General features: G+C 48.5%; 1 protein-coding gene across 1 annotated transcript in view; it reads right to left on the bottom strand.

The window, feature by feature from the left end:
* The window catches only part of CNTNAP1 (contactin associated protein 1), a 50,456-nt gene that overhangs the window by 2,220 nt on the left and 22,742 nt on the right, over positions 1-25,494 (bottom strand). Inside the window, exons 10-23 of the mRNA XM_079949276.1 lie at positions 24,780-24,951; positions 21,135-21,241; positions 20,925-21,044; positions 19,403-19,606; positions 16,750-16,906; positions 16,230-16,357; positions 15,934-16,101; positions 11,984-12,202; positions 11,027-11,266; positions 9,539-9,775; positions 8,279-8,406; positions 6,781-6,874; positions 3,293-3,529; positions 905-955 (exon numbers count right to left, since the gene is read on the bottom strand). Of these exons, the coding sequence (XP_079805402.1) occupies positions 905-955; positions 3,293-3,529; positions 6,781-6,874; positions 8,279-8,406; positions 9,539-9,775; positions 11,027-11,266; positions 11,984-12,202; positions 15,934-16,101; positions 16,230-16,357; positions 16,750-16,906; positions 19,403-19,606; positions 20,925-21,044; positions 21,135-21,241; positions 24,780-24,951 (2,262 nt within the window). The remainder of the gene's footprint in view (positions 1-904; positions 956-3,292; positions 3,530-6,780; positions 6,875-8,278; positions 8,407-9,538; positions 9,776-11,026; positions 11,267-11,983; positions 12,203-15,933; positions 16,102-16,229; positions 16,358-16,749; positions 16,907-19,402; positions 19,607-20,924; positions 21,045-21,134; positions 21,242-24,779; positions 24,952-25,494) is intronic.

Genomic DNA, 25,494 nt, shown 5'->3' with positions numbered 1-25,494 from the left:
TCCAACACAATATTAAAATACAGTAATGCTTCAAACGGGGACGCGGCTGGTGCTGTGGGTTAAACCACAGAGCCTAGGACTTGCTGATCAGAAGGTCGGCGGTTCGAATCCCCAGGACGGGGTAAGCTCCCGTTGCTCGGTCCCTGCTCCTGCCCACCTAGCAGTTTGAAAGCACGTCAAAGTGCAAGTAGATAAATAGGTACCGCTCCGGCGGGAAGGTAAACGGCGTTTCCATGCACTGCTCTGGTTCGCCAGAAGCGGCTTAGTCATGCTGGCCACATGACCCGGAAGCTGTATGCCGGCTCCCTCGGCCAATAAAGTGAGATGAGCACCGCAACCCCAGAGTCAGTCACGACTAGACCTAATGGTCAGGGGTCCCTTTACCTTTACCTAATCTATCAAACATTAAAAGCTTCCCTAAACAGGGCTGCCTTCAGGTGTCTTCTAAAAGTCTGGTAGATGTTCTTCTCTTTCACATCTGTTGGGAGGGTGTTCCACAGGGTGGGTGCCACTACCGAGAAGGCCCTCTGCCTGGTTCCCTGTAGCTTGGCTTCTTGCAGTGAGGGAACCGCCAGAAGGCCCTCGGCGCTGGACCTCAGTTGTCCGGGCAGAACGATGGCAGTGGGGATGCTGCTTCAGGTCTACTGGACCGAGGCCGTTTAGGGTTTTAAAGGTTAAGGCTGGGAATGTCCCCCTCTGCATCTGAAACCCTGGGGAGCTACTGCCAACCCACGCAGACAGTGCTGAGCCCGTGGTCGGACGTGGCATCCTGTGGCTTCCTCCGTTCTTAGGTGTGGCTGTAGCACGGTAGGCCACAGTCAGCATCTAAATCTGAGCTCTCAAAGCTGCCATGGTGCAGCTCTTGGGCCAAAGTTCCTAGCAACCCTCTTAGTCTCCCACTCACCTCCAATGATGATCGCGATCCAGCCGTCATCGTGGATGTACAGGAAGTCAACTAGAAGGACACAGAGGACCAGGATGAATAAAAATCAATGATTTTTTTAAAAATCGGATTTAAAAAATAATTAAATTGGATTTTTTATTTAAATCAGGTTTTTTTTAATTTAAATCAGATTTTTAAAATAAAATGCTTTTGGAGGGAAAATCTTTCTAAAGGTAGTTTTCTTTTTAAGTTACATTATAGGCCAAAGGCTATTCATCAGGAAATAAGGATTTGTTTTAAGTTTTTCATGTGTGCTAAAACTCGTAAGTTTTTTTTTAAAAAAATGTTTAACCACATCAGTTAACAAACATGGATACCTATGCTGTATGTTATTGTTTTAGTTAAATAAATTGTTATTAAGGAAATGGTTATTTATCTCCTTCCAATAAAGTACAGCAAAAAAGTTGTCCAAATATAAACAGTTAACATTAAACCTCACAATAATTTCTTAATTATCTGTCTATGTATTTCTAATAGTATAACCGAATCAGTAATATTTGATATAACTGTAAAAACTACTCTGAAAATTTATTATTCCAAAAATGAAACCTTCCTCTAGTTGTAAATATTAAGATGATACCAGCAATAATGAGTTTCTGTGTTTTTTTAAAAAAAAAATTAAATCAAGTCTTATTGACTAGTGATTTAAATTGTGATTGCAAAAACGCTCAAAATAAAACAACATATAGCTCTCAATGCAATTTTACATTGACGACAGCGCCCTCTGGTGTCACATGTTGATAACGCATTTGCAGTGGTACCTTGGTTCTCAAACTTAGTCCGTTCCAGGAGTCCGTTTGACTGCTGAAACGGTTCAAAAACCAAGGCGCGGCTTCCAATTGGCTGCAGGAGCTTCCTGCCCTCAAGCAGAAGCCATGTCGGACATTCAGCTTCCGAAAAACGTTCGCAAACACACACTTCTGAGTTTGCAGCATTCGGGAGCTGATTTGTTCGTCAGCTAAGCCGTTCGGGAACCAAGGTACGACAGTATAATGTTTTCACTCACCAGTGTAGATTAGTCCAAGGGTTCTGGCCCAAACATCACCTTGGACACTTGAAGGAAGGCTAGGGGTGCTCCAGCGGGTACAGAATGCCGCAGCGAGGCTCCTTACGGGGTCCTTGCCGCGGAATCACATTCATCCAGTGTTTTACCAACTGCACTGGCTCCCGGTGGAGTACAGGGTCAGGTTTAAGGTGCTGGTTTTGACCTTTAAAGCCCTATGCAGCCTAGGACCCACGTACCTACGGGACCCCCTCTCCTGGTATGCCCCGCGGAGGACCTTAAGGTCCACAAATGACAACAGGTCCAAGGTGGTTAGATTGGTCTCAACTAGGGCCAGGGCCTTTTCAGTACTGGCCCTGACTTGGTGGAACACTCTGTCACAAGAGACTAGGGCCTGTGGGACTTGACATCTTTCCGCAGGGCCTGCAAGACAGAGGTGTTCCGCCTGGCCTTTGGTTTCGACTCAGTCTGACCCTTATGTGTCCCTCTCCTTATGGTTTTGATCTATGGGCTACTTTTAAAATGAGGCTGCATTTTAACCTGTATTTTAAATTACTTGTTTCCTCTCCCCCCCCCCCCCCATTATGTTATTACTGTGATTTTATTGATGTTAGCCACCCTGAGCCCGGCTCTGGCTGGGGAGGGCAGGGTATAAATAAAATTTATTATTAATATTATCTGCCCTTGGGAGCTAGCTGTTGGTCTCTGGTAGTTAGAGGTTGGCACTCTGCACATCCTCAGAGACATTCTCCTCTATGATCTCCCAATGTTATCTTCAAATTCTAAAGATGGAAGATGGAGCAAGCTTGTTTTTTCTTGCTCTGGAGGGCCAGGACCGAACCAATGGATTACAGTGGTGCCTCGCAAGACGAAATTAATCCGTTCCGTGAGGCTCTTCGTATAGCGGTTTTTTCGTCTTGCAAAGCAAGCCCGTTGACAGTTTAGCGGATTAGCGCTATTAGCACTTTAGCGGCTTTTAGCGGATCAGCTGATAAGCGGCTTATCAGTGGATCAGCTGATAAGCGGCTTAGGGCTTAGGAAAGGGGGGGGAGGGAAAAAACCCCCGCAGGAACTCGCAAGACATTTTCGTCTTGCGAAGCAAGCCCATAGGGAAATTCGTTTTGCGAAGCGCCTCCAAAAGGGAAAACCCTTTCGTCTAGCGGGTTTTCCGTCTTGCGAGGCGTTCGTCTTGCGGGGCACCACTGTACAAGAAAAATCCTCTCGCTGGGGAGGGCAGGGTGTAAATAACATTTATTATTATTATTAAATTTATTAAGAGGTTTCCTCGCCCCCAAGTAAGCACAGTCTTGCCCCCAGCCCTTCCTTCCCCATAAATGCTACCTTACCTGGGTCTATGTACCAGGGGTCAAGTTCCGGTGGCGTTTCAACGTAAGAGTTGGGCATAGAAGCACAGCTGGACTCCACCAGCCGCCCTTTGATGCTGTAGGGGCGGATGGGATTTTTGCCACTGGCCCGGAAGATGGTTTTCAGAGGCACAATGCTGTTGAATTTCACTCCTGAGAGGCAACCTGTGAAACCCGGTGTGTTGTATCTTTGAATATCCGGGTGAATCAGGCCCGTCTCTGTGGACCATGGAAGACAAGAGGAGCAGGACAGGACAGGGTTAAACAGACATCAGCTTCTTCCTCAGCTCCCCCTCAAACCTTAACACACACACCCCTCAAAACTACCCCAAATCAGGGAAATGATATATAATGAACTGAAAAAAATTTTTTTAAGTACATTCCTCCCATGAGCCAACATGAGCCAACAGTGTGACGCGGCAGCTAAAAAAGCCAATGCAATTCTGGGCTGCATCAATAGGAGTATAGCATCTAGATCAAGGGAAGTAATAGTGCCACTGTATTCTGCTCTGGTCAGACCTCACCTGGAGTACTGTGTCCAGTTCTGGGCACCACAGTTCAAGAAGGACACTGACAAACTGGAACGTGTCCAGAGGAGGGCAACCAAAATGGTCAAAGGCCTGGAAACGATGCCTTATGAGGAACGGCTAAGGGAGCTGGGCATGTTTAGCCTGGAGAAGAGGAGGTTAAGGGGTGATATGATAGCCATGTTCAAATATATAAAAGGATGTCACATAGAGGAGGGAGAAAGGTTGTTTTCTGCTGCTCCAGAGAAGCGGACACGGAGCAATGGATCCAAACTACAAGAAAGAAGATTCCACCTAAACATTAGGAAGAACTTCCTGACAGTAAGAGCTGTTTGACAGTGGAATTTGCTGCCAAGGAGTGTGGTGGAGTCTCCTTCTTTGGAGGTCTTTAAGCAGAGGCTTGACAACCATATGTCAGGAGTGCTCTGATGGTGTTTCCTGCTTGGCAGGGGGTTGGACTCGATGGCCCTTGTGGTCTCTTCCAACTCTATGATTCTGTGATTCTATTTTATGATCCTCCCTCAAAAAACCCCCAGAGTCCTTTTTGTTGGGGATAATTCAGAGGGAAATTCCCAGGTGTCAAAAAAGACTATTTATGTATGCCACTACCACGGCCAGTGTCTTGGAAAATGAGCGAGGCCCCAGCCCGAGAAGAATGGCAACTTAAATTGATGGAATACAAGCAGCTTGCAGACTTAACATATAGAATATAAAAGAACAAGAAGAATGCACGTTTAAAGAAGACTGGAAAATGTTTACTGAATATCTGGGTGAAATTTGTGTTCATTTAAAAACGCTGGTAGTGTTAAGATAAATTCAATAGTGCAAATAAGTTTTGAGGGATGTAAAAATGGATTACTGAATGGTTTAGTTCATGTAAAATATTCAGGGAATGTATAGGATGCAAAATGAACCACCGAAAGAGAAGAAGGGAAGTCATTGATTTATGGTTGTTGAAATGAGTATTTTGAAATGTAATTTAGGAAAATTAAAAAAGAAATTGTGTGTGTCAATGGGTTTAAATGTATGTAATAAAACAGGTTGTTCAATGAAATGAAATAAAAACTACCCCAAATCAAAAGCACTGACAACAGTCAGCCGTTTCAGTTTTTGAAAAAGCCTTGAGATCTGTAAGGACAGGCTTAGGAGTCAATGTCTGTCAGGAAGTAAGGCAGCACTCCAGGGGGAGAGGGGCTCTTTGTTCCTTTCCCCATCTAGCAACAGAAGGGCATGCTATGCAAATTAAGGACGCGCATGCAAAATTCATATGATCTGCATAATTTATTCAGCCCAGAACCTGCAAAATCATTTTCAGCCCCATTACAGAATGTTCATACAGAGAGGTCTGCGTTTGAAGGATGCAACAAGGGGGAAAGGAAAGGGAAGGTGGGGGGGGGGGAGAGAGAGAGCTTGCAGAAAGTGGGGTGGAAGGAAAAGACGTGAAAAGGGGGGCAGGAGGGCAGCGGAAGAGCAGAGGCGCTCGGGCGATGGCGGCTCTTTGAAGAAACGAGTTCCCCATTTGCCTTAGAGGAGGCCCCAGGGTGCCAGCCTCTGCGTCAGACCCTTCTCCTCCTCTTACAGACTCGGCTGCCACCAAATTCTATTACCGTATTTTTCGCTCTATAGGACACACCGGACCATAGGAGGGGGAGAACAGGGGGGGGGGGAATTCTCCCCCTTTCTGCTCAGCGCCCCTTCAGCGAAGCGGCAGGAGAAACGGAGCCCCTTCCATTTCTCCTCCTGCTTCGCTGAAGGGGCGCTGTGCAGCTCTTCCTCTCTGCTGAAGCCAGGAGAGTCTTGTTCTCCCGGCTTCAGCTATAGGAACCCGAAGCCTTTGGACCGCAGCTCGAGGTCCCGCTGCACTCCAAAGGCTTCAGGCGGCTATCCCTGAAGCCTGGAGACCGAGAGGGGTCAGTGTGCACTGACCCCTTTCATTCTCCAGGCTTTAGCGAAAGCAACGTGAAGCCTCCGGAGCGCGGAGGGAACGCTCCCTCTGCGCTTCGGAGGCTTTGCGTTGCTATCGCTGAAGCCAAGGAGCCTGTATTCGCTCCATAGGGCGCACACACATTTCCCCTTAATTTTTGGAGGGGGGAAAGTGCGTCCTATAGAGCGAAAAATACGGTAAGTATCGAAGCTCACAGTTGCCTATCGGGCATATATATAAAACAACAAACTTCCATATACCAAAGGGAGGCCCCTGAGGACGCAGAGGCCATCTCCTCATTTTGGGGTGGCCACATTTTGCTTTGGAACTGATAGGCACTCCCAGGTTGGCGATTAGAAGGAATGGGGGTCTCCAGGAACACAGGGGAAAGAGGAGAACAGAGGCTGTTTCGAGGGACAGGGCAGAATCCAGAAATGTGGAAGTGGAAGGAGGAGAGAACTATGTTTGTGAGCCTAAAAGCAAAGCAGAGTTGGGTGTCAGGGTGAGCTTCTGTGGAGCAGGAACCCCCCCCCCCAATCTGGAGCTTTCTAGATGTTGGCCACTGGCCATGGGTTGGGAATCCAAAGTACAGTGGTGCCCCGCAAGACGAATGCCTCGCAAGACGAAAAACCCGCTAGACGAAAGGGTTTTCCGTTTTGGAGGCGCTTCGCAAAATGAATTTCCCTATGGGCTTGCTTCGCAATGTCTTGCGAGTTTTTCCGACTTTTTTTCCCTTCCCCCCCCCCCCTTTTTCTAAGCCGCTAAGCCGGTTATCCGCTAAGCCGCTAAAAGCCACTAAGCCGCTAATAGCGCTAATCCGCTAAGCCGACAATGGGCTTGCTTCGCAAGACGAAAAAAACGCTAGGCGAAGAGACTCGCGGAACGGATTCTTTTCGTCTTGCGAGGCACCACTGTAACTGGAAGGAACCAGGGCAGCTGAAGGCTGACTGGCCCATCCAAGGAGCTGGGCATGGGACAATCAATGCCAAGAACGGGCACGACCCACGACTCTCACTCACCCATGAAACGACCGAGATAGAGCGCCTTGGGCGAGTCAAGTCTGCCATCCACAAAGAGGGAGAGCTGGTACACCTGGACTGGGTAATAATCAAACTAAAGGAAGGAAGAAGAGAGAAGATATACTATAAGGCTGATCCGGATACCCTCACAGAGAACAGTGGACTGGTGACCTGGAAACTGCAATTAATCCAGAATGCAGCAGCTAGACTGGTGACTGGGAGTAGCCGCCGAGACCACATAACACCGGTCCTGAAAGACCTACATTGGCTCCCAGTACGTTTCCGAGCACAATTCAAAGTGTTGGTGCGGACCTTTAAAGCCCTAAATGGGCTCGGCCCAGTAGACCTGAAGGAGTGTCTGCACCCCCACGTGAGGTCCAGCTTTGAGGGGCTTCTGGTGGTTCCCTCACTGCAAGAAGTGAGGCTACAGGGAACCAGGCAGAGGGCCTTCTCGGTGGTGGCACCCGCCCTGTGGAACGCCCTCCCATCAGATGTCAAGGAAATAAACAACCTTCTGACTTTTAGAACACCTCTGAAGGCAGCCCTGTTTAGGGAAGCTTTTAATGTTTGAAGTTTTATTCTGTTTAATATTCTGTTGGGAGCTGCCCAGAGTGGCTGGGGAAACCCAGCCAGTTGGGTGGACTATAAATAATACTAACATCATCATCATCATTATTAGTAGTAGTATTATTATTTTACAGTGGATAACTCAGCCATTCCCAGCGCTGTCCCAGGCCCTGTGGGCTACTTGTGGAAGGTTGTGTTCCCCACACCTCAACAACCAGTTTGATATATCAGCAGAGTACATGGAGCCCCAGCTATATACTATATAGAGTTCTTCTGGTCTCTGAAGTAAAGATACATATGTACAGAGAGATCTGGTAACACTATCTCCCTGCTAGGTAACGCTGCTGCGTAAAACGCAGAGCCTCTTCCTCACATACAGAGTCAGACACTCCCATGGAAACAGGGTAGTATCCTGACAGGACAGAACAATATGGCATACATCATAAAAACAATGCCTGTTATACCTGTTTCTACACCTAGGCATTCTTGGACTAATGGAAGGGTAAATGACTCAGCAAGACATACACTTGGCCTTGCTAGTGTTGCTATGGCAACCCAGCGCACCTGGCACCTTATCTCAGAACTTCCAGACGCTGGGAATGTATGCCTGGAGACACGAAGCCAAGCACTGCATTATTTAACCATTTGTCCACATGACACCAACGGGCCCACACTCCGCAGAGCAGAAAGCTGCTGGGCTACTCTCCCGAGAGTCCCTCCTTCCCTCCAGACAGTGAGAGAGCCATAGGGCCAGAGGTGAAGACCATGTGTAGTCGTCTAGGCATTGCTGAACTGCGGCCTCCATCACTCAACTGAGACTGATGGGAGCTGGGAGCCAAGCAACATCAGGGGGGCTCCAGGTCCCTTCCGCCACACAATGCCTTTCTGCAGGCCCCTCCCCACTCATGCAGCAAGAGGCCCCCCCCCTTACCTGTGTGTACAACGTTCGATTGACACGTGTGACATTGATACTGTGTGGCTGTCCGTCGGCCACAGAGCGTGTGCTCAGGGGGTAGATGGCAGGGAGGGCGCCCAGTTGGTAGTGCAGTTGCAGGATGCCTGCAAGGGAAACGGCAACAGGTAGAAGGGGACGGCAAGGAGGAGATGGTGTTACTTTGAAACAAGAGCTCTCAAAGGGGTGCCACGCTGGTGCGACAGCAAGCATGGCCAGAACAACCAAAGAAACATTTGAATATTTCAGTGTTGAGTCCTGAAAGACCTACATTGGCTCCTGGTACATTTCCGAGCACAATTCAAAGTGTTGCTGCTGAACTTTAAAGCCCTAAACAGCCTCTGCCCTGTAGATCTGAAGGAGTGTCTCCACCCCCATCATCCAGCCCTGACACTGGGGTCCAGCTCGAAGAACCTTCTGTGAGAACTGAAGCTACAGGGAACCAGGCAGAGGGCCTTCTTGGTAGTGGCACCCACCCTGTGAAACACCCTCCCATCAGATGTCAAGGAAATAAACAACTATCTGACTTTTAGAAGACATCTGAAGACAGCCCTGTTTAGGGAAGTTTTTAATGATTTGGCATTCCCTCAGGACATATGGAGGGGAACCATCATTTCCAAGACAACCCTCATCACAAACATGGCAAATCTGGAACTACAGTTGCAATTGAATTTATTCAACCCCCACTGCAAAGCAGATTTATTATCAAAAGTTACCTACTTCCAGCTGTTTGCAATGAGCAAATCGCATTTTTAATACAGTGGTACCTTGGGTTACATACGCTTCAGGTTACAGACTCCGCTAACCCAGAAACAGTACCTCAGGTTAAGAACTTTGCTTCAGGATGAGAACAGAAATCGTGCTCCAGTGGCGCAACGGTAGCAGGAGGCCCCATTAGCTAAAGTGATGCTTCAGGTTAAGAACAGTTTCAGGTTAAGAACGGACCTCCGGAACGAATTAAGTACTTAACCCGAGGTACTACTGTATTCTGGTGGCATGGGAAACCCAGCCAGATGGGCGGACTATAAATAATATATTATTATTATTATTAGGCCATCTGCTGTGGATGCTGTAGTTAAGATTCATGCGTTGCAGGGGGGCTGGACTCGATTACCCCTGGGAGGAATCCCTTCCAACTCTACAATTCTATGAACTATCTTGATGCCATGGCAAGATGTGTTGTCAACAAGAAAGAGGCCAGATTCGGAGGGCCCCAGGGCTAGCTCCCGTGATGCTCACCATCCTCACGGATCAAAATGGTCATGTAATCGTGCACAAAGGTGCTGACATAGATCAGGACGGCGGGGGCCGAAGTGGTGCGGAAGCTAAGCCACACATCCTCCCTGGTCAGGTTGTAGCCAGGGAGCGGCTGAATCGGCTGATGGAGAATGTTGGAGAACTCCCGGACCACGTGCAACGGCATCGTCATGATGTCGTAGCGCACCCAGGTGCCTTGCTCGAAGTAGGCGCCAATGTCTGCAAAAGGGGATAGATGGGGGAACATGGCAACGGTTAGGCGGAGAGTCAAAGGCCTAAGGAAAATAATAATAATAAATTTTATTTATACCCCGCCCTCCCCAGCCAAGCCCGGGCTCAGGGCGGCTAACAAGCAATAATAAAAACAGGTTGAATGAATACAACTTAAAAATAAGATTACAATACAACATTAAAACATCAAAACATTAAGATGCAGCCTCTTCACAGGGGGAGAAAGGAAAAAGTAAGAGGGGGAGGGAATCAAACTGATTCTAAGCCAAAGGTCAGGTGGAACAACTATGTCTTACAGGCCCTGCGGAAAGAAATCAGATCCTGCAGGGCCCTGGTCTCATGAGACAGAGCGTTCCACCAGGCCGGAGCCAGTGTTGAAAAGGCCCTGGCTCTGGTTGAGGCTAATTTAACTTCCTTAGGACCCGGGACCTCTAGGGTGTTGCTATTTATGGACCTTAATGTCCTCCGTGGGGCATACCAGGAGAGGCGGTCCCATAGGTACGAGGGTCCTAGGCTGTGAAGGGCTTTAAAGATCAAAAGCAGCACCTTAAATCTGACCCTGTACTCCACTGGGAGCCAGTGCAGCTGGAAAAGCACTGGGTAAATATGCTCCCATGGCAGAGACCCCGTGAGGAGCCTCGCTGCAGCATTCTGCACCCACTGGAGTTTCTGGGACAGCTTCAAGGGTAGCCCCGTGTAGAGTGAATTACAGTACAGTGGTGCCCCGCAAGACGAATGCCTCGCAAGACAAAAAAACCCGCTAGACGAAAGGGTTTTCTGTTTTGGAGGCGCTTCGCAAAACGAATTTCCCTATGGGCTTGCTTCGCAAGACGAAATGTCTTGCGAGTTTTTCCAACTCCCCCCCCCCTTTTCTAAGCCGCTAAGCCGCTTATCTGCTTATCCGCTAAGCTGATAAGCCGCTAAAAGCCGCTAAAAGCCGCTAAGCCGCTAATAGCGCTAATCCGCTAAGCCGTCAATGGGCTTGCTTCGCAAGTCGAAAAAACCGCTAGACGAAGAGAATCGCGGAACGGATTCTTTTCGTCTTGCGAGGCACCACTGTAGTCAAGCCTGGGGGTGACCGTCGCATGGATCACTGTGGCCAGGTCAGGGCGGGAAAGGTAAGGGACCAACTGCTTGATGCGGCAAAGGTGGGAAAAAATCAGCCGTGCCTTCTCCGTCCTGCCCCCTCCTCGCCTCACCACTTCATCCCAACCTTCCGGACTTGTTTATGGCTCTCACCCAGGTTGCAGAAAGGTCCTTCAAAGGCAGAGACCGAGCAGTTGCAGGTGTAGTGGCTGTAGGCTTCCAGGCAGGTGCCGTAGTTCCGGCACGGCACCAAAGGGTTCCGGCAATGTCCAGTGCAGTTCACAAGCACTCCTTCTGTCTCGTTGGCTTTCCCCTCCAAGTTGAGGGTGACCCCGTTCATGCGCAGGCCCCGCAAGCAGCCCAAGAAGGGGCGCAGGTAGTATTCGGCAGCGCCTAAGAAAGGGGGACAGGAAATGAAAACATTAACAGCTGCCTTGCTGGATCTAGGCAAGCTCGTTTTAAGTGTTCCGGTCCCAGTGGAAAACAGCAAGGTGTTTTTGTAATGTCTGTTGCCTTTGAAGCTGGACAAAAACTTTTAAAAAGAAAGGGGGAAAATTGTAATTTATTTAGGAGACCACTGTAAGCAGATGAAAACATTAGCAGAATTTTAATCACACTTGTAATGTAACAAACACTATGGATACAAAATTATGGAATAATATGCAGTTATAAATGTTGACAACAGGACCCATGGAGGGGATGGGGGGGGGGAGTTTCGAGATTCAGAGAAATCTCTATATATGGTGATGCATTTGGTAATGTGATAGCTTTTTACATGTAAAATCAAATAAAAAATATTTTTTTAAAAAAATGAACCTAGAAGTTTTTAGCTATGGAAAAAAAGTTTTTAACAAATAAAATGAAGAGGATGGCGAAGATGATAAAGCTAGATTTTCACCACCCACACACACACAAAAAATGAGATTTTGCCTGTTACAAAACTGAGCTGGCTGAGCTTTTTCATATTGATGAGTAAGCTGTATTGAGCCTGGTTCTAGTTTGAGGTTATCAACAATGAAAGAACCTCTGACGGTGTCGTCCAATAGGGTCTCTCTCTCTCCCTCTTTCTTTCATTCATTCATTCACACCACCCTGCCCATCCTCACTCACCCACATAGAGAGGCTTCGTGAGGTTCATGTGAATGAAGGTCTGGGGAGGGGCCGCTCGCACAACCCAGGGCATCCGGTCAACCCGCATCCGAGCGAGCTTCACGTTGATCTCCGCCCTGACCTCGTGCCACTCGTTGTCGTTGTAGGGCATGTCCCGGTGAACTGTCAGGTTCTCGTCCCCGTTGCCAATGTCGTATATGAATACCAGATCTCGGGTAGCTAGAAAACGGCAGCAGGAGAGAAGTGTCACACCACAGCTGCCTTCCAGGAGCATTGGGCGTAGTGGCGCGGCGAGCCAGGGCGCCAAGCGGAGAGTCCGGGGAGGGGAGAGCAGGGAGGTAAGCGAGGCGGAGCGGGGGCTTGGTGCCTGCGCGCCTCCAGCGCCCGTCAGAGGTGGGAAGGCTCTGGATGCTGTCCCGCAGTCGAGAGCTCTCTCTCCTGGCTCCGCAACACGGCTGCGTGGTGTGTGCTTGCATCCCAAGCTCTGCGCATCATAAACGTGACTCTACCACTGCTCTCCTCGTCTAGGTAAAGGTAAAGGGACCCCTGACCATTAGGTCCAGTCGTGAACGACTCTGGGGTTGTGGCGCTCATCTCACTTTACTGGCCGAGGGAGCCGGTGTTTGTCCGCAGACAGTTTTTCCGTGTCATGTGGCCAGCATGACTAAGCCGCTTCTGGCGAACCAGAGCAGCGCACGGAAACGGCGTTTACCTTCCCACCAGAGTGGTACCTATTTATCTACTTGCACTTTGACGTGCTTTCGAACTGCTAGGTTGGCAGGAGCTGGGACAGAGCAACAGGAGCTCACCCCGTCGCGGGGATTCGAACCACCGACCTTCTGATCGGCAAGTCCTAGGCTCTGTGGTTTAACCCACAGCGCCACCAACGTCCCGCTCCCCTCGCCTACTCTACCTCAAAAGATCCCTGCACTTGAGGCTGCACGCTGCAACTGCTGCCCCCAGCGCCCTTCCCTCCTTCCCCTGCTTCTCCACCGCCTTGCACAGAGTCTGCCTCCTCCCACTGCCCCCATCACCTCTGCACCCCTTCTTTCCCCTGCCCGCTCCCCTCCAGTCATGCTCTCTCCTCCCACCCGCTTCCTCTCCAAGCAAGGACAGCGAGACTGCGGCTGAGTGAGCGTGCTTCTCTGCTGTGGCGATGTGGACGGCCCAGCTCACTTTGCCTGTCCCTGCCCGGACTAGACCCCCACCTGCTTCCCGTGCTGCCCCCATCACGCCCGGCTGCCCAGCCCCACACTATGATCCCGCCGCGGGAGCCAATGCCCAGCCGCGCTTGGGCAGCGCAGGGCAGCAGCGTGAGCAGCCTTTCCTGAAAAGGGTCAACAACTTTGCCCCCCCCCTAACAAGGCTGACAACTCTGGGAAACGGGGTGTAGGGCACTGGAGGGATCTTTGCACCACGGCGCCGGATATCCTTAAGACGGCGCTGACCAGGAGGGAGGGTCTCTGCCCCTTCAGACAGCTATGCTTTGGGGGGCCCTAAATAATGCTACCTCCCTCTTCCTGGGTTCACTGCCTGCTGAGTATAAGCACAAAAGGGAGTGGCATGTCTTTTTCGGAGACCGTATCCCTGATGATTTCCTACAGCCACCCTGTAACTCCAGTCCTAAAGGATCTACACTGGCTCCCAGTATGTTTTGGAACACAATTCAAAGTGTTGGTGCTGACCTTTAAAGTCCTCAGTGACCTTGGTCCTATATACCTGAAGGAGTGTCTCCAACCCCATCGTTCAGCCCGGACACAGGTCCAGTTCTGAGGGCTTTCTGGCAGTTCCCTTACTGCAAGAAGTGAAGCTACAGGGAACCAGGCAGAGGGCCTTCTCGGTAGTGGCACCCACCCTATGGAACACCCTTCCATCAGATGTCAAGGAGATAATAATAATAATAATAATAATAATAATAATAATAATAATAATTTATTTGTACCCCGCCCATCTGGCTGGGTTTCCCCAGCCACTCTGGGCGGCTTCCATAGAAACCAAAAATACAGTAAAATATCACAGATTAAAAACTTCCCTGAACAGGGCTGCCTTAAGATGTCTTCTGAATGTCAGGTAGTTATTTATCGCTTTGACATCTGATGGGAGGGTGTTCCACAGGGCGGGCGCCACTACCGAGAAGGCCCTCTGCCTGGTTCCCTGTAGCTTTGCTTCTCGCAATGAGGGAACCGCCAGAAGGCCCTTGGCGCTGGACCTCAGCGTCCGGGCAGAATGATGGAGGTGGAGACGCTCCTTCAGGTATACTGGGCCAAGGCCGTTTAGGGCTTTAAAGGTCAACACCAGCACTTTGAATTGTGCTCGGAAACGTACTGGGAGCCAATGTAGGTCTTTCAAGACCGGTGTTATGTGGTCTCGGCGGCTGCCCCCAGTCACCAATCTAGCTGCCGCATTCTGGATTAGTTGTAGTTTCTGGGTCACCTTCAAAGGTAGCCCCACGTAGAGCACATTGCAGTAGTCCAAGCGGGAGATAACTAGAGCATGCACCACTCTGGCGAGACAGTCCGCGGTCAGATAGGGTCTCAGCCTGCGTACCAGATGGAGTTGGTAGACAGCTGCCCTGGACACAGAATTGACCTGCGCCTCCATGGACAGCTGTGAGTCCAAAGTGACTCCCAGGCTGCGCACCTGGTCCTTCAGGGGCACAGTTACCCTATTCAGGACCAGGGAGTCCTCCACTATATGACTTTTAGGAGACATCTGAAGGCAGCCCAGTATAGGAAAGTTTTTAATGTTTGATGTTTTACTGTGTTTTTAATATTTTGTTAGTAAAAGCGAGATGAGCGCCACAACCCCAAAGTCGGTCACGACTGGACCTAATGGTCAGGGTTCCCTTTACCTTTTTACCCAGAGTGGCTGGGGCAACCCAGTCAGATGGGCAGGGTACAAATAATAGAATTAATATTATTATTATTAATAATATTACTTAGATGACTCAAGATTCAGTTTCCAAGCAATACATCCTTATTTCTCCATCTCGTTCACATTTCTAACAGTGCTAGGGCCCATCTGCACCGCAGTATCATACTACTTTTAGCAGACATGACTTCCCTTAGAGAATCCTGGGAACTATAGTTTGCTAAAGGTGCTGAGAGTTTTTAGGACACCCCTATTCCCCTCACAGAGCTACAATTCTCAAGAGTGGTTTAACAGTCGATCCCTCTCCCCAAGAAACTCTGGGGACTGCAGTTCTGTGAGGGGAGAACACCCAGCACCCTTAACAAACACCAGCTCCCATAATTCTTTGGGGGAATCCATGCCTATTTAAAGTTATTTGATACCACTTCAAATGTACCATGCGGACAGAGCCCTACATGGGATTGGGCAAAGTGCCAATATATTCAATATCTGTCTAAGAAGGCCTCTCGGACTACTCCCACTGTCTCGAGCCCCCAATTCCTGTCAGTTTGCATTTCTTAGTACAGAAAGTATTGATCTGCTGTGTAGAGATCTTTCCTATTCTACTTAATTTAAGAGGGTTCTGGAAGCTTCTGGAAGCTTCTCTGTGTGAAAGAAACTTCATGATGTTTGGGTTATTCCTTCAGAGAAGCTGAATACAGCTAGTTTAAACTGGTTCTCTTATCTCTTCTGACTATAATAAGAGGCCAGAAGGAGCCTGAGTTTCACTTTCTCTCTTCCTTCTGGTGTGGTGTTCTGTACATAGTATATATAGTATTAAGCTTTAGTCTTATTATAAGTTATTGTAAGTCTTCTGCAACTGGATTTCTTATGGACAGGGCCAATCCTGAATGTATTGGATTTGTGACCATTATGCTCATTTGCCTTCAGTAGCAGTAAAGCTCTGCTGGATGAAATATAATTGCCTCTTGTCTATTTTTTGGGAATCCTCCAATGTGTTTAAGTTCTTACTCTGCTAACTATACATTGGGATCTACTCTGGATCAATACTGAGTGGCATTTCAATGACGATTCCGTACTGTTAAGCTCCACACGGATGTAGTTCTTCGGCCCGATGTTCTCCAGGAAAGTGCCAGAGGGGGCAGAAGTCTTGAAGAAGAAGTTGATATCCAGACTGTAGTTGACTTGCAAGGTGGGGAAGATCAAAGCCATTCCTCGGACGAAAGAAACGGTATTCCAAGAGTTGCCTGCAAATCGTAGAAAGTCCATTATTAGTGCATGTAAAATGGGTGCGAGCCCCGTCCCTCAGGGGCCCTCCATCCATTCCGATAGACACACGAGGTAACGGCATCCATATCCTCAGGCCGCTACTCACGGTCGCCATAGCAACGCAACGGGCCCACATAGAATTGGGCCTCCGACCCGGTGCGGTTCGTGTCGCTGATCACCACCTGCGTGACAGGAAGATGGTCCACAAAATTCAGCAGCCCTTTATCCGCCCGCCTGGAAAAGAGAGAGAGAGCAATGTGTTAAGTTGTGGGTGAACATATCAGACGACACAGCGATTCTTCAAACAGCTCTTGTTTATTCAGAGGCCAGAACAGAACTGAACTGAAGGGTTCAGCCAGCCTGCTTATATAGAGCTCCACTACAACGCAACTGTAACAACTTTCTGTAACTATCCAATCACTGAACGTCACTTTCGATCCCTTATTTGCATGTGGACCTGAACTATTTACAGTATCCCCCTGCTGGCCCAGGGTGAGAACTTCAGTACATAACACCATGGTTGTGGGAAACTGGGCCCGCTATCAGTTAGGGATATACGTTTCGCACCCACCGCCATGACCACCCAAGGCCCTCCTTGTAGGGAGGAGGGCTGCCTTCTCTCTCACCACATGGCATGGTCCGCATCGCAGTTGCAGTAGAAACGGGGGTCGGCGCAGTTCTTATCCATGCCGCAAGCGCAGCGCCCCAGCCCTGGGGGCGAGCCCCCCCAGTAGTAGTGGCGCTCTTCGTTTCGGCCCATCCAGAAGCTCAGCGGCATCCCAGCTAAGGAAGAACGAGAGAGCCAGTCAGCGGGAGATCTCACAGAGACTGCTCTCAGGCAGATGGCAAAATATAGCTGCCAACCTTCCCTTTCTTTGCAGGAAATCCCCTTATTCCAGTGCCGTTTCCCACTGCTATCCCAGATTGTTAGATATCCCGTAGACTGTCCCCGGGAGAGGTGAGGCTGCTGATCCCTTATTTTCGAGCCTGCTGCTCCCTTATTTTCAAATCTGAAAGTTGACGGCTATGCGGCAAAACTGCCACCTGCTGAATCAGTCCAGAGGTCCATTTAACCCACTCCGCTGCCTCTGCATACCAAACTTATGTTTTCATTCAGATATCTAGAACAACCTGAAGATCTCTTCCTAGTAATGATCTCCTCTGTTTTGGGGGGTTGCCTGCATTCTGTGACAACATCGCCATCAGGACCCTGAATTTTTTCCAGCCGTGAATACTTTTTATATATATATACTTTTCAAGTTTATACATTTCATTCGTTTTACAATCAATTCCACATTTCAACATTCGACTTTCTTCCCTTTCTGCGGTTCCTTATGATTATTTTTTAATATCTTCTGCATATCCAAATTCATTTCACTTGCTCATTTAATTATCTACTGTAAATATACACTCTTGTGGAACTGCAGGTTGTTACAATAATCCTGATAATGTTTTTATCTGTTTGCAATTTATCTGTAAATATCCAATAAACCATTTCCATATATACCGTATTTTTCGCCCTATAGGACGCACCTTTTCCCCTCCAAAAATGAAGGGGAAATGTGTGTGCGTCCTATGGGGCGAATGCAGGATTTCGCTGAAGCCTGGAGAGCGAGAGGGGTCGGTGCGCACCGACCCCTCTTGCTCTCCAGGCTTTGCGCACCTCCTCTCTGCAAGCAGCGGGAGCCCAGTGCTGGGCTCCCACTGCTTGTGGAGAGTCGCCTGCATGCTGAAGCCTGCGCGCACTGAGCTCAGCGCATCCAGGCTTCGCGGACCTCTCAGCAAGCAGCGGGAGCCAGCGCTGGGCTCCCACACTTGCAGAGAGCTGTCTGTTTGGGGGCTGGGGTCAGGGGAAGCTCAGGCTTCCCCCGCCCCAGCCCCACGCCTGGGGGGGGAAAATAATTTTTTTCCCTTTATTTCCCCCCAAAAAAACTAGGTGCGCCTTATGGGACGGTGCGTCCTATAGGGCGAAAAATACGGTATATATATATATATATATATATATATATGTTTTCTTGGTTTACAAAGGTATGCATAATGTCTCTTTTTTCAGGTTACATTTTCCATAGGTCAGTTTATTTCCATTCTTTTATAAAAAGTTTGCTATCTTGATTTTTTTATTCCTCCAGTAAGTTTCGCCATTCCTACATATTCCATGAGTTTTTGCATCCATTCTTCTTTTACTGGGATTTCTGCTTCTTTCCACTTGGGGGCAAGTAGCATTCTTGCTGCTATATTAGCATACATAAATAAAATTCTATACAATTTTAGCTAGTTCTGTCCCTATAATTCCCCAAAACTTGAAAGTTCATGCTCCCATGCTCCATGCTTCTTTGGGGAGCATGAATACTTTCACGTTTCTAGCCTTGGGGAGGAAAAGATCAACCTCAAAGTGGAGTGAGCAATGCCTAGTGAATCATCTGAAGGCAGGCTCAAGAGACGTGTTGGAACAGGTGGCATTCCAGGGCTTGGCTCAGCCCTTGGACCCAACTGAAAGAAACAGGTGGTTTACCTGGAACTACAGTCCTTCTGGGAGGGACGCGGGTGGCGCTGTGGGTTAAACCACAGAGCCTAGGACTTGCCAATCAGAAGGTCGGCGGTTCAAATCCCCACAACAGGGTGAGCTCCCGTTGCTCGGTCCCTGCTCCTGCCAACCTAGCAGTTCAAAAGCACATCAAAGTGCAAGTAGATAAATAGGTATCACTCCAGTGGGAAGGTAAACGGCGTTTCCGTGCGCTGCTCTGGTTTGCCAGAAGCGGCTTAGTCATGCTGGCCACATGACCCAGAAGCTGTACGCCGGCTCCCTCGGCCAATAAAATGAGATGAGCGCCACAACTCCAGAGTCAGTCATGACTGGACCTAATGGTCAGCGGTCCCTATACCTTTACCTTTACAGTCCTTCTGAGTGGCTGCCTGCACACAGAGCCCCATCTCCGATGCCCATCACCCCCATCTAGCATGGCCAATGGCCAGGGATGTTGGGAGCTGTAGTTCAGCACCAGCTGTAAGGCACCAACTTGGGGAACGATGGCACAGAAGGTGGGGCAGGGCACCCACCGAAAACCTGAGCCTAACTTTAGAAGTTTCCCTCTTGGGAGAAACACAGGCAGCCATAACCCACAGGTTCTGCACAGGGACGACGGAGAAGAGGCAGAATGAAAACAAGCTGCCTGGAATGGTTCGATTTTAGCAAATTTCAAATTCTAGCAGGTGCTAAAAGCGAAACCCACACAGCACCCGAGGGTGCAGCCGTGCAGCTCCATCTATCCGGTCACTCACTCTGGGTGTTGAGCAGGCGAGAGAAGTAACAGCGGAACTCAATTTGCTGCTCGCAGTACTCAGAGGCATTGGCCAGAGCCGACACCTCGCTCCACGAGGCGTTCCAGTAGTCCACAGTGCCCAGGAAAGGCCTTTCAGGGCTGTAACCGGTCACTCGTGTGACCCAGTATCGATTGTGCCAGACGATGGTCCAAGCCCGGTCCTCTGGAAGGCAGAAAGGGTGCAAAACGAGTGTGTGACAGGAAAAACAACTGCCCCCCCATGCAATGGAGACAGTGGCCTGCAGGGCTGGCTGTGGAAACCCTTTGAGGACAGGCAGAGAGGCCTTTCTGTAGCCAGCCTACAGAGCCAGCCTGCAGCAGAAGACCTTACGAAAGCTGAGCGATCGATCGGCCTAGCCTGGTGCTGTCTACACTGGTAGGCAGGATTTCAGGCTGGGTAACCCCGTCCCTACTTCGAGATGCTAGGAATCGCAGCGGGTGCCACAACTCGTCAAGGTTCGAGTTGATGTAGCTCAGTACAGAGAGGCAGAGGCAATTGCCCGTGAAGCTAACTCCTTATTCAAGGATACGGCATACAACTCAGCAACAATTCCCAGTAGGTCTTGCCAGAGCAGTTGCCAGGACTGAAGGCCCCTCCCCTCCACCCCGTCTAAGGCTCCTCCTCTCCCAGATGTTTCCCACGCAGTCTCAAACTGCATCTGCACACCTCTAGCCTCTGTTCTGCTCTCTTCATTATCCTGCGTGTTCTTGGAGACCGGGGGAGCTTGTCGCAGCTGAAGAGGGAGACTCCCTGGATTCTTCAGCAGCCTCTTGAACCCCCCTCCTCTGCTTCATCCTCTGAGTCTGAACTGCTCCCTGTCACCGGCTCTTCCTGCTCACTAAACCCCGTTGCCCCTTCAGCATCCAGTTCTCCCTCTGACCTCTCCTCAGTGTCCCACCACCAATCCCCAGGCTCTGATCCTTCCTCCTCTGGAGTTTCCCTTGGAGCTCCCACTATTCCGCTTTGGTCCAGCCAGTCCCTGACACCTCTCACCTCCATTATGCTTCTGGCCTTTTCCATTTGCCACTTTTTAAAAGCGCTCTCTGCCGCAACACTTGTTGCTATTTAGACAAGCAGCAAAATACAACCGGTAATGTTTTTTCATGTGATGCCACATTCCATAAATCAGCAACAATACTGAAAAGCAGCGTTCCAGGAAAGGAAAGGGCGTTGCTTGCCGATATTCAGCACATAAAAATGATACACTATCCCTTTGCAAAATTTAGATTACAAGCTGAAGATTTCTGTTGTAAAGCTTTCAGGTTCTGACATATTCTCTTTCAACAGTTTTTGCACAGTGCCTGGGCTGCTTGGGCATCTAAATAATATATTGGTAGAGTCTCGCTTGTTTTGCTCAGCGATGATGGCTTTGCTCTCTGCATAAACTCCAAGGCTTCCTTTTCTTTTCGCCGCTGTGCCTATTCCACCCTGCACTGAATGCCCCTGATAAAGACCGGTATCCCACACATTTCCCCCATACCTCGAATATCACAGTAGACGTAAAAAGGTTTCAGGGGCCCGCTGCCATCCGGGTCAATGGTGTAGTTTCCAGACACTTTGCCGCTGAGTCGGTAGGCCTCGCAGCTTTCCTTATAAACGGCTGCAAGGTTTAAGAAGGAAGTGAGTGGCCAGCGCTCGTGTGGTCAGCACCTCCAGCTCTCCCTTCCCCTCCCCATCCTCAGGGCCTCACGTGTGTGGCAGGTCTCCCCCTTGTAGCCCGTCAAGTCGCAGATGCAGGTGAAGTCATCCCAGGACTGGATACAGCGGCTACCATGTTCGCACATGTTGGGAGTGCACCTGGCATGACATGAGAAGCAAGCTGACACCAGAGCAAGGGACTTCCCATCGCAGCAGGGATCCAGGCCTCCTCCTCAAGAGGTCCGGAGGGTGGCAACACGAGAACAGGGCCTTCTCTGCAGCGGCTCCCCATCTGTGGAATGTTCTCCCCAGGGAAGTTCGTCTGGCGCCTTCATTATACACCTTTAGGTGCCCGGCAAAAACGTTCCTTTTTAACCAGGCCTTTGGTGGATTTGATTGGCATCCGATGCCCTTTTAAAACATGGTTGGGGGTGGTAATTGGGTTGTTGTTTTTATTTTGTATATATATATTGTGATTTTGTGTTCTGTGAGCTGTCCTGAGACCTCCGGATACAGGGTGGAATATAAATTCAAGCAAGCAAGCTTCCTAGTACACCACCTCTTTTCTAGTTTGTTAGCAAGGGCTGTGCCTCACACACAGACAGCTGCCACTCCTGAAACATCTAAAATTGCCTTGAGGTACCCCTCTAGCCTGGCGCTCTTGACTTCACCTTTGGCAAAGCCAATACCCACAGTAAGCTCATAGGCACGGCATGATTGTGATCATTAATATCAGTTACCGTATTTTTCGCTCTTTAAGACGCACCAGACCATAAGACACACCTAGTTTTGGGAGGAGGAAAACAAGAAAAAAAATATTCTGAATCTCAGAAGCCAGAACAGCAAGAGGGATCACTGTGCAGCAAAAGCAGCGATCCCTCTTGCTGTTCTGGCTTCTGGGATAGCTGTGCAGCCTGGATTCGCTCCATAAGACACACACACACGTTTCCCCTTACTTTTTAGGAGGGAAAAAGTGAGTCGTGCAACCTTTTATTGAAAGATCACAGGGCGGTTTACAACATTAAACTATGATGGCACTGCCAGCCTCCTGCAGTGGGACCTGCAACGTAACATGGCAGTGTGGCACACTTCTGCCAGGCTGCGTTCCTTCCAGGAGACCCCATTCCATCTCCATTCAAGATTTTCAATTCTCCCACCCCCAGATACTGGCTACTGAACACCCTGGGCTAGTTTTCTTCAGGGGCATTTGCCCCGTTTGTGGTATGTAACACAAGTAGTCAAGTACAACATTTCCTGTTTGCCCAGAGTGGACACACAGAAGGGTGTTACTCCACAGCCAGGAGGACTTCCTGTCACACCTGGTCTGGAGCGTCCTCCCCCTGCGTGTGACCAGGTTGGTGGGTGTGATCCTGGGAGACCCCATAAAAGGGGCTGGTTACGCAGACACCTCCCTTCTTCTTCCTCTTGATACTGAAGTATTTTGCTGTCTGCTGGCTCTCAGCCACCAGGACATGGGCTCATCTCCATATGGGATGAAGTCAAACTCTCTACTGTAACTCTAAGCTAAAGCCTAGAGGGATCCAACCGTGAACTGAATGTGAGTAAACTTCTTATTACTTTTAAAAAAAAGACTGTTGTGGGAGGGGTAAAAGGGGACTTACCAGGAACCAAACCCAAGCTGAACAAAGCCACATAGGATTGCTTAAGTAAAGAGATTCAAACGAATCTACTAACTAGCTTCCTGGTATATATAGTGGAGAATGCAATCTGCTGCTGACTCACAAGCGTGAGTTAGGAAGGATACTATTAAATCAATATATCCTCTCCATTTTTTTTATTAAGAATCTGTGTGTTTCCCCCAAGTTCCTTAACCTTTTCCTCCACTTTCATGAAAATTTTAGATGGTCCTTTCCCCACCCTCGAAGGTTCTTTGAGATGGAGGCGATCAAAAAATAACTGTGTTTTTTTTTGAGAGCAAAAGCTTCGATCTCTATAAACTGGTGCTATGACATCTGCTAGGTTATTTTCAAGCCCTTTCCTGAGGAACGGGAGTAGGCATAGCATGGAATGAAGTTATATGGCTTTAGTAGAAATGTTATAAGGAACTAAGTGCAAATAGATTATTAATGTATTAAAGGGAAAAAAATAAGGTTAGAACATGTTAAGAAAAATTACAGGACAGAAAACAGAGGAAGATGGAAAGGAATTGCTGAAACAGTAATTGAAGTGGAATACAAAAAGGGAGGTGTGAGGAGGTCGTTGAAACAAGTGAATGAAAGATAAGATATTGAAACTATTGGATGTGTTTTAAATTGTTTTTGTTTTGTTAATTCAATGTTTTCAACGTGTATCTGAAGAAGTGTGCATGCACACGTAAGCTCATACCAAGAACTAACTTAGTTGGTCTTTAAGGTGCTACTGGAAGGAATTTTTTTTTATTTTGTTTTGTCAATGTTTTAGTGTTATTGTTATGTAGTGTCTTTGTTTTTGTATTGTATTGTATTGTATTGTTTAATTTTTTTGCTTTTTTCTGTACTCTTTAAACTGTTAATAAATATTATTTTTTTTAAAAAAAGGAGTAGGCATAGCAGACAAGATGCACCTTCTGAGTCCAGCATGAACCATTTTTCCCATGCGTCCCCAAAAGCTTGCCGAGACCAGATTGAAGGATGCAAAAACATTTCTCCTCCATCTGGAATAGGAAGTCCACATCTTGCCTGCCTTCAAGAAAACATAGTGAGGGAGCTGACAGAGAGAAGAGGAAGGAGCCTATTATGAGAGGCAGGCCAGAGTGGTTTTTCCTCAGAGTGGGAGACTCAAGAAGGGGGAATTCTCCCAGGTGGGAGGCAAGACGATTCAACTCTCTGAGGCCTACATAGATATATTTATAATTTTATGAGGAGCATATAAGGGTTATTATTAATGTATCTTTCTTTTTTCTCTAGTTTTTTTGTTTTTTTATTATTCTTTTTAGTTTAGTTTGAATTTAATGGTCTATTAAATTTAATGGTCTATGTTTAGGGAAGTTATTAATGTCTGATGTTTCAATGTGTTTTTAATCTTTTGTTGGAAGCCACCCAAAGTGGCTGGGGAAACCCAGCCAGATGGGCGGGGTATATATAAATAATACACTACACTACACTACAATACACCAATACAATACAATACAATACAATACAATACAATACAATACAATAATATAGTTGAAAACCTTCAATAAAATTAAAAGAATTAAAAATTAAATGATGTGTGAGTGAGCTTTCTGGGCATCTCCCATGCAAGCACTGACCTGGACCCAGACCCTGCACACTCTCAGAGTGTTAAGTTGTGGGTTGACATAGCAGACGTCACAGCGATTTCTCCAAAGCAGCTCTTTATTTTGTAAGCTGGAATAGAACTGACTAGCAAACAGCTCAGCCGGTCTGCTTTTATAGACAGCCGGCTGTCAACATTGTAGCAACAACAACCCAGAGTTTCCCGCCTAAAATAACTGACGTGGACCTGAGTGAAAACTATCTACAGACCTGAGTGAAAACTATCTACAGTATCCCCCTGCTGGCCCAGGGTGAAACTTCACTACATAACACCGAGCATCCCCTGGGTTCCTACCATGCTATTTCTATAGGCTTGGCCCAAACACACAGCAGGGAGAACCAGCTAGACCTCATCCCCTGGTCTTGCCAGCCGAAGCCACCATCTTCTGCCCAGGCCAGAACTGCCACTCCAGCAAGCGTACCTGTCTGTGATGCCACACACGTTGAAGTACACCTCAAAGTACTTGCCGAGCCGGTGCAGACGGACCATGTCTAACTCGATGGGCTGCCGGTCCACGCTGACCATCTGCATGCACCCATGGAAGGCTGTTTGGTTGGAGGCACAGCCGGTACGAGAGGCTGGCTTGGGACAGCCTAGGAAAGACGCAGCGACCATCAACCGAAAGGAAGGGGGAAAGTCCTCCATTACATTTCACGAAACAGAAACAAAAAAAGTGAGTGGATGAGGGAATAACGTGATGCCCTGTGTATTATATGTGGGGTGTGGGTGGCGCTGTGGGTTAAACCATAGAGCCTAAGGCTTGCTGATCAGAAGGTCGGCGGTTTGAATCCCCGCGACGGGGTGAGCTCCCGTTGCTCGCTCCCTGCTCCTGCCCACCTAGCAGTTCGAAAGCACGTCAAAGTGCAAGTAGATAAATAGGTACTGCTCAGGTGGGAAGGTAAAGGCCGTTTCCGTGCGCTGCTCTGGTTCGCCAGAAGCGGCTTAGTCATGCTGGCCACATGACCCGGAAGCTCCCTTGGCCAATAAAACAAGATGAGCGCTGCAACCCCAACTGGACCTAATGGTTAGGGGTCCCTTTACCTTTACTATTGTACATTTAGTTTGCAATGCATTTTGTTTTGGGGCTTCTTCTGTCCTCTTCTTTTTACTTTGGAGGTGATGGCACTGATGACTAG

The sequence above is a fragment of the Podarcis cretensis genome (genome assembly GCF_951804945.1).
Source record: "Podarcis cretensis genome assembly, chromosome: 13".
Taxonomy (NCBI): Eukaryota; Metazoa; Chordata; class Lepidosauria; order Squamata; family Lacertidae; genus Podarcis; species Podarcis cretensis.
The sequence above is the reverse complement of the archived record's forward strand: the minus strand, read 5'-3'. Positions and strand labels throughout refer to the sequence as shown.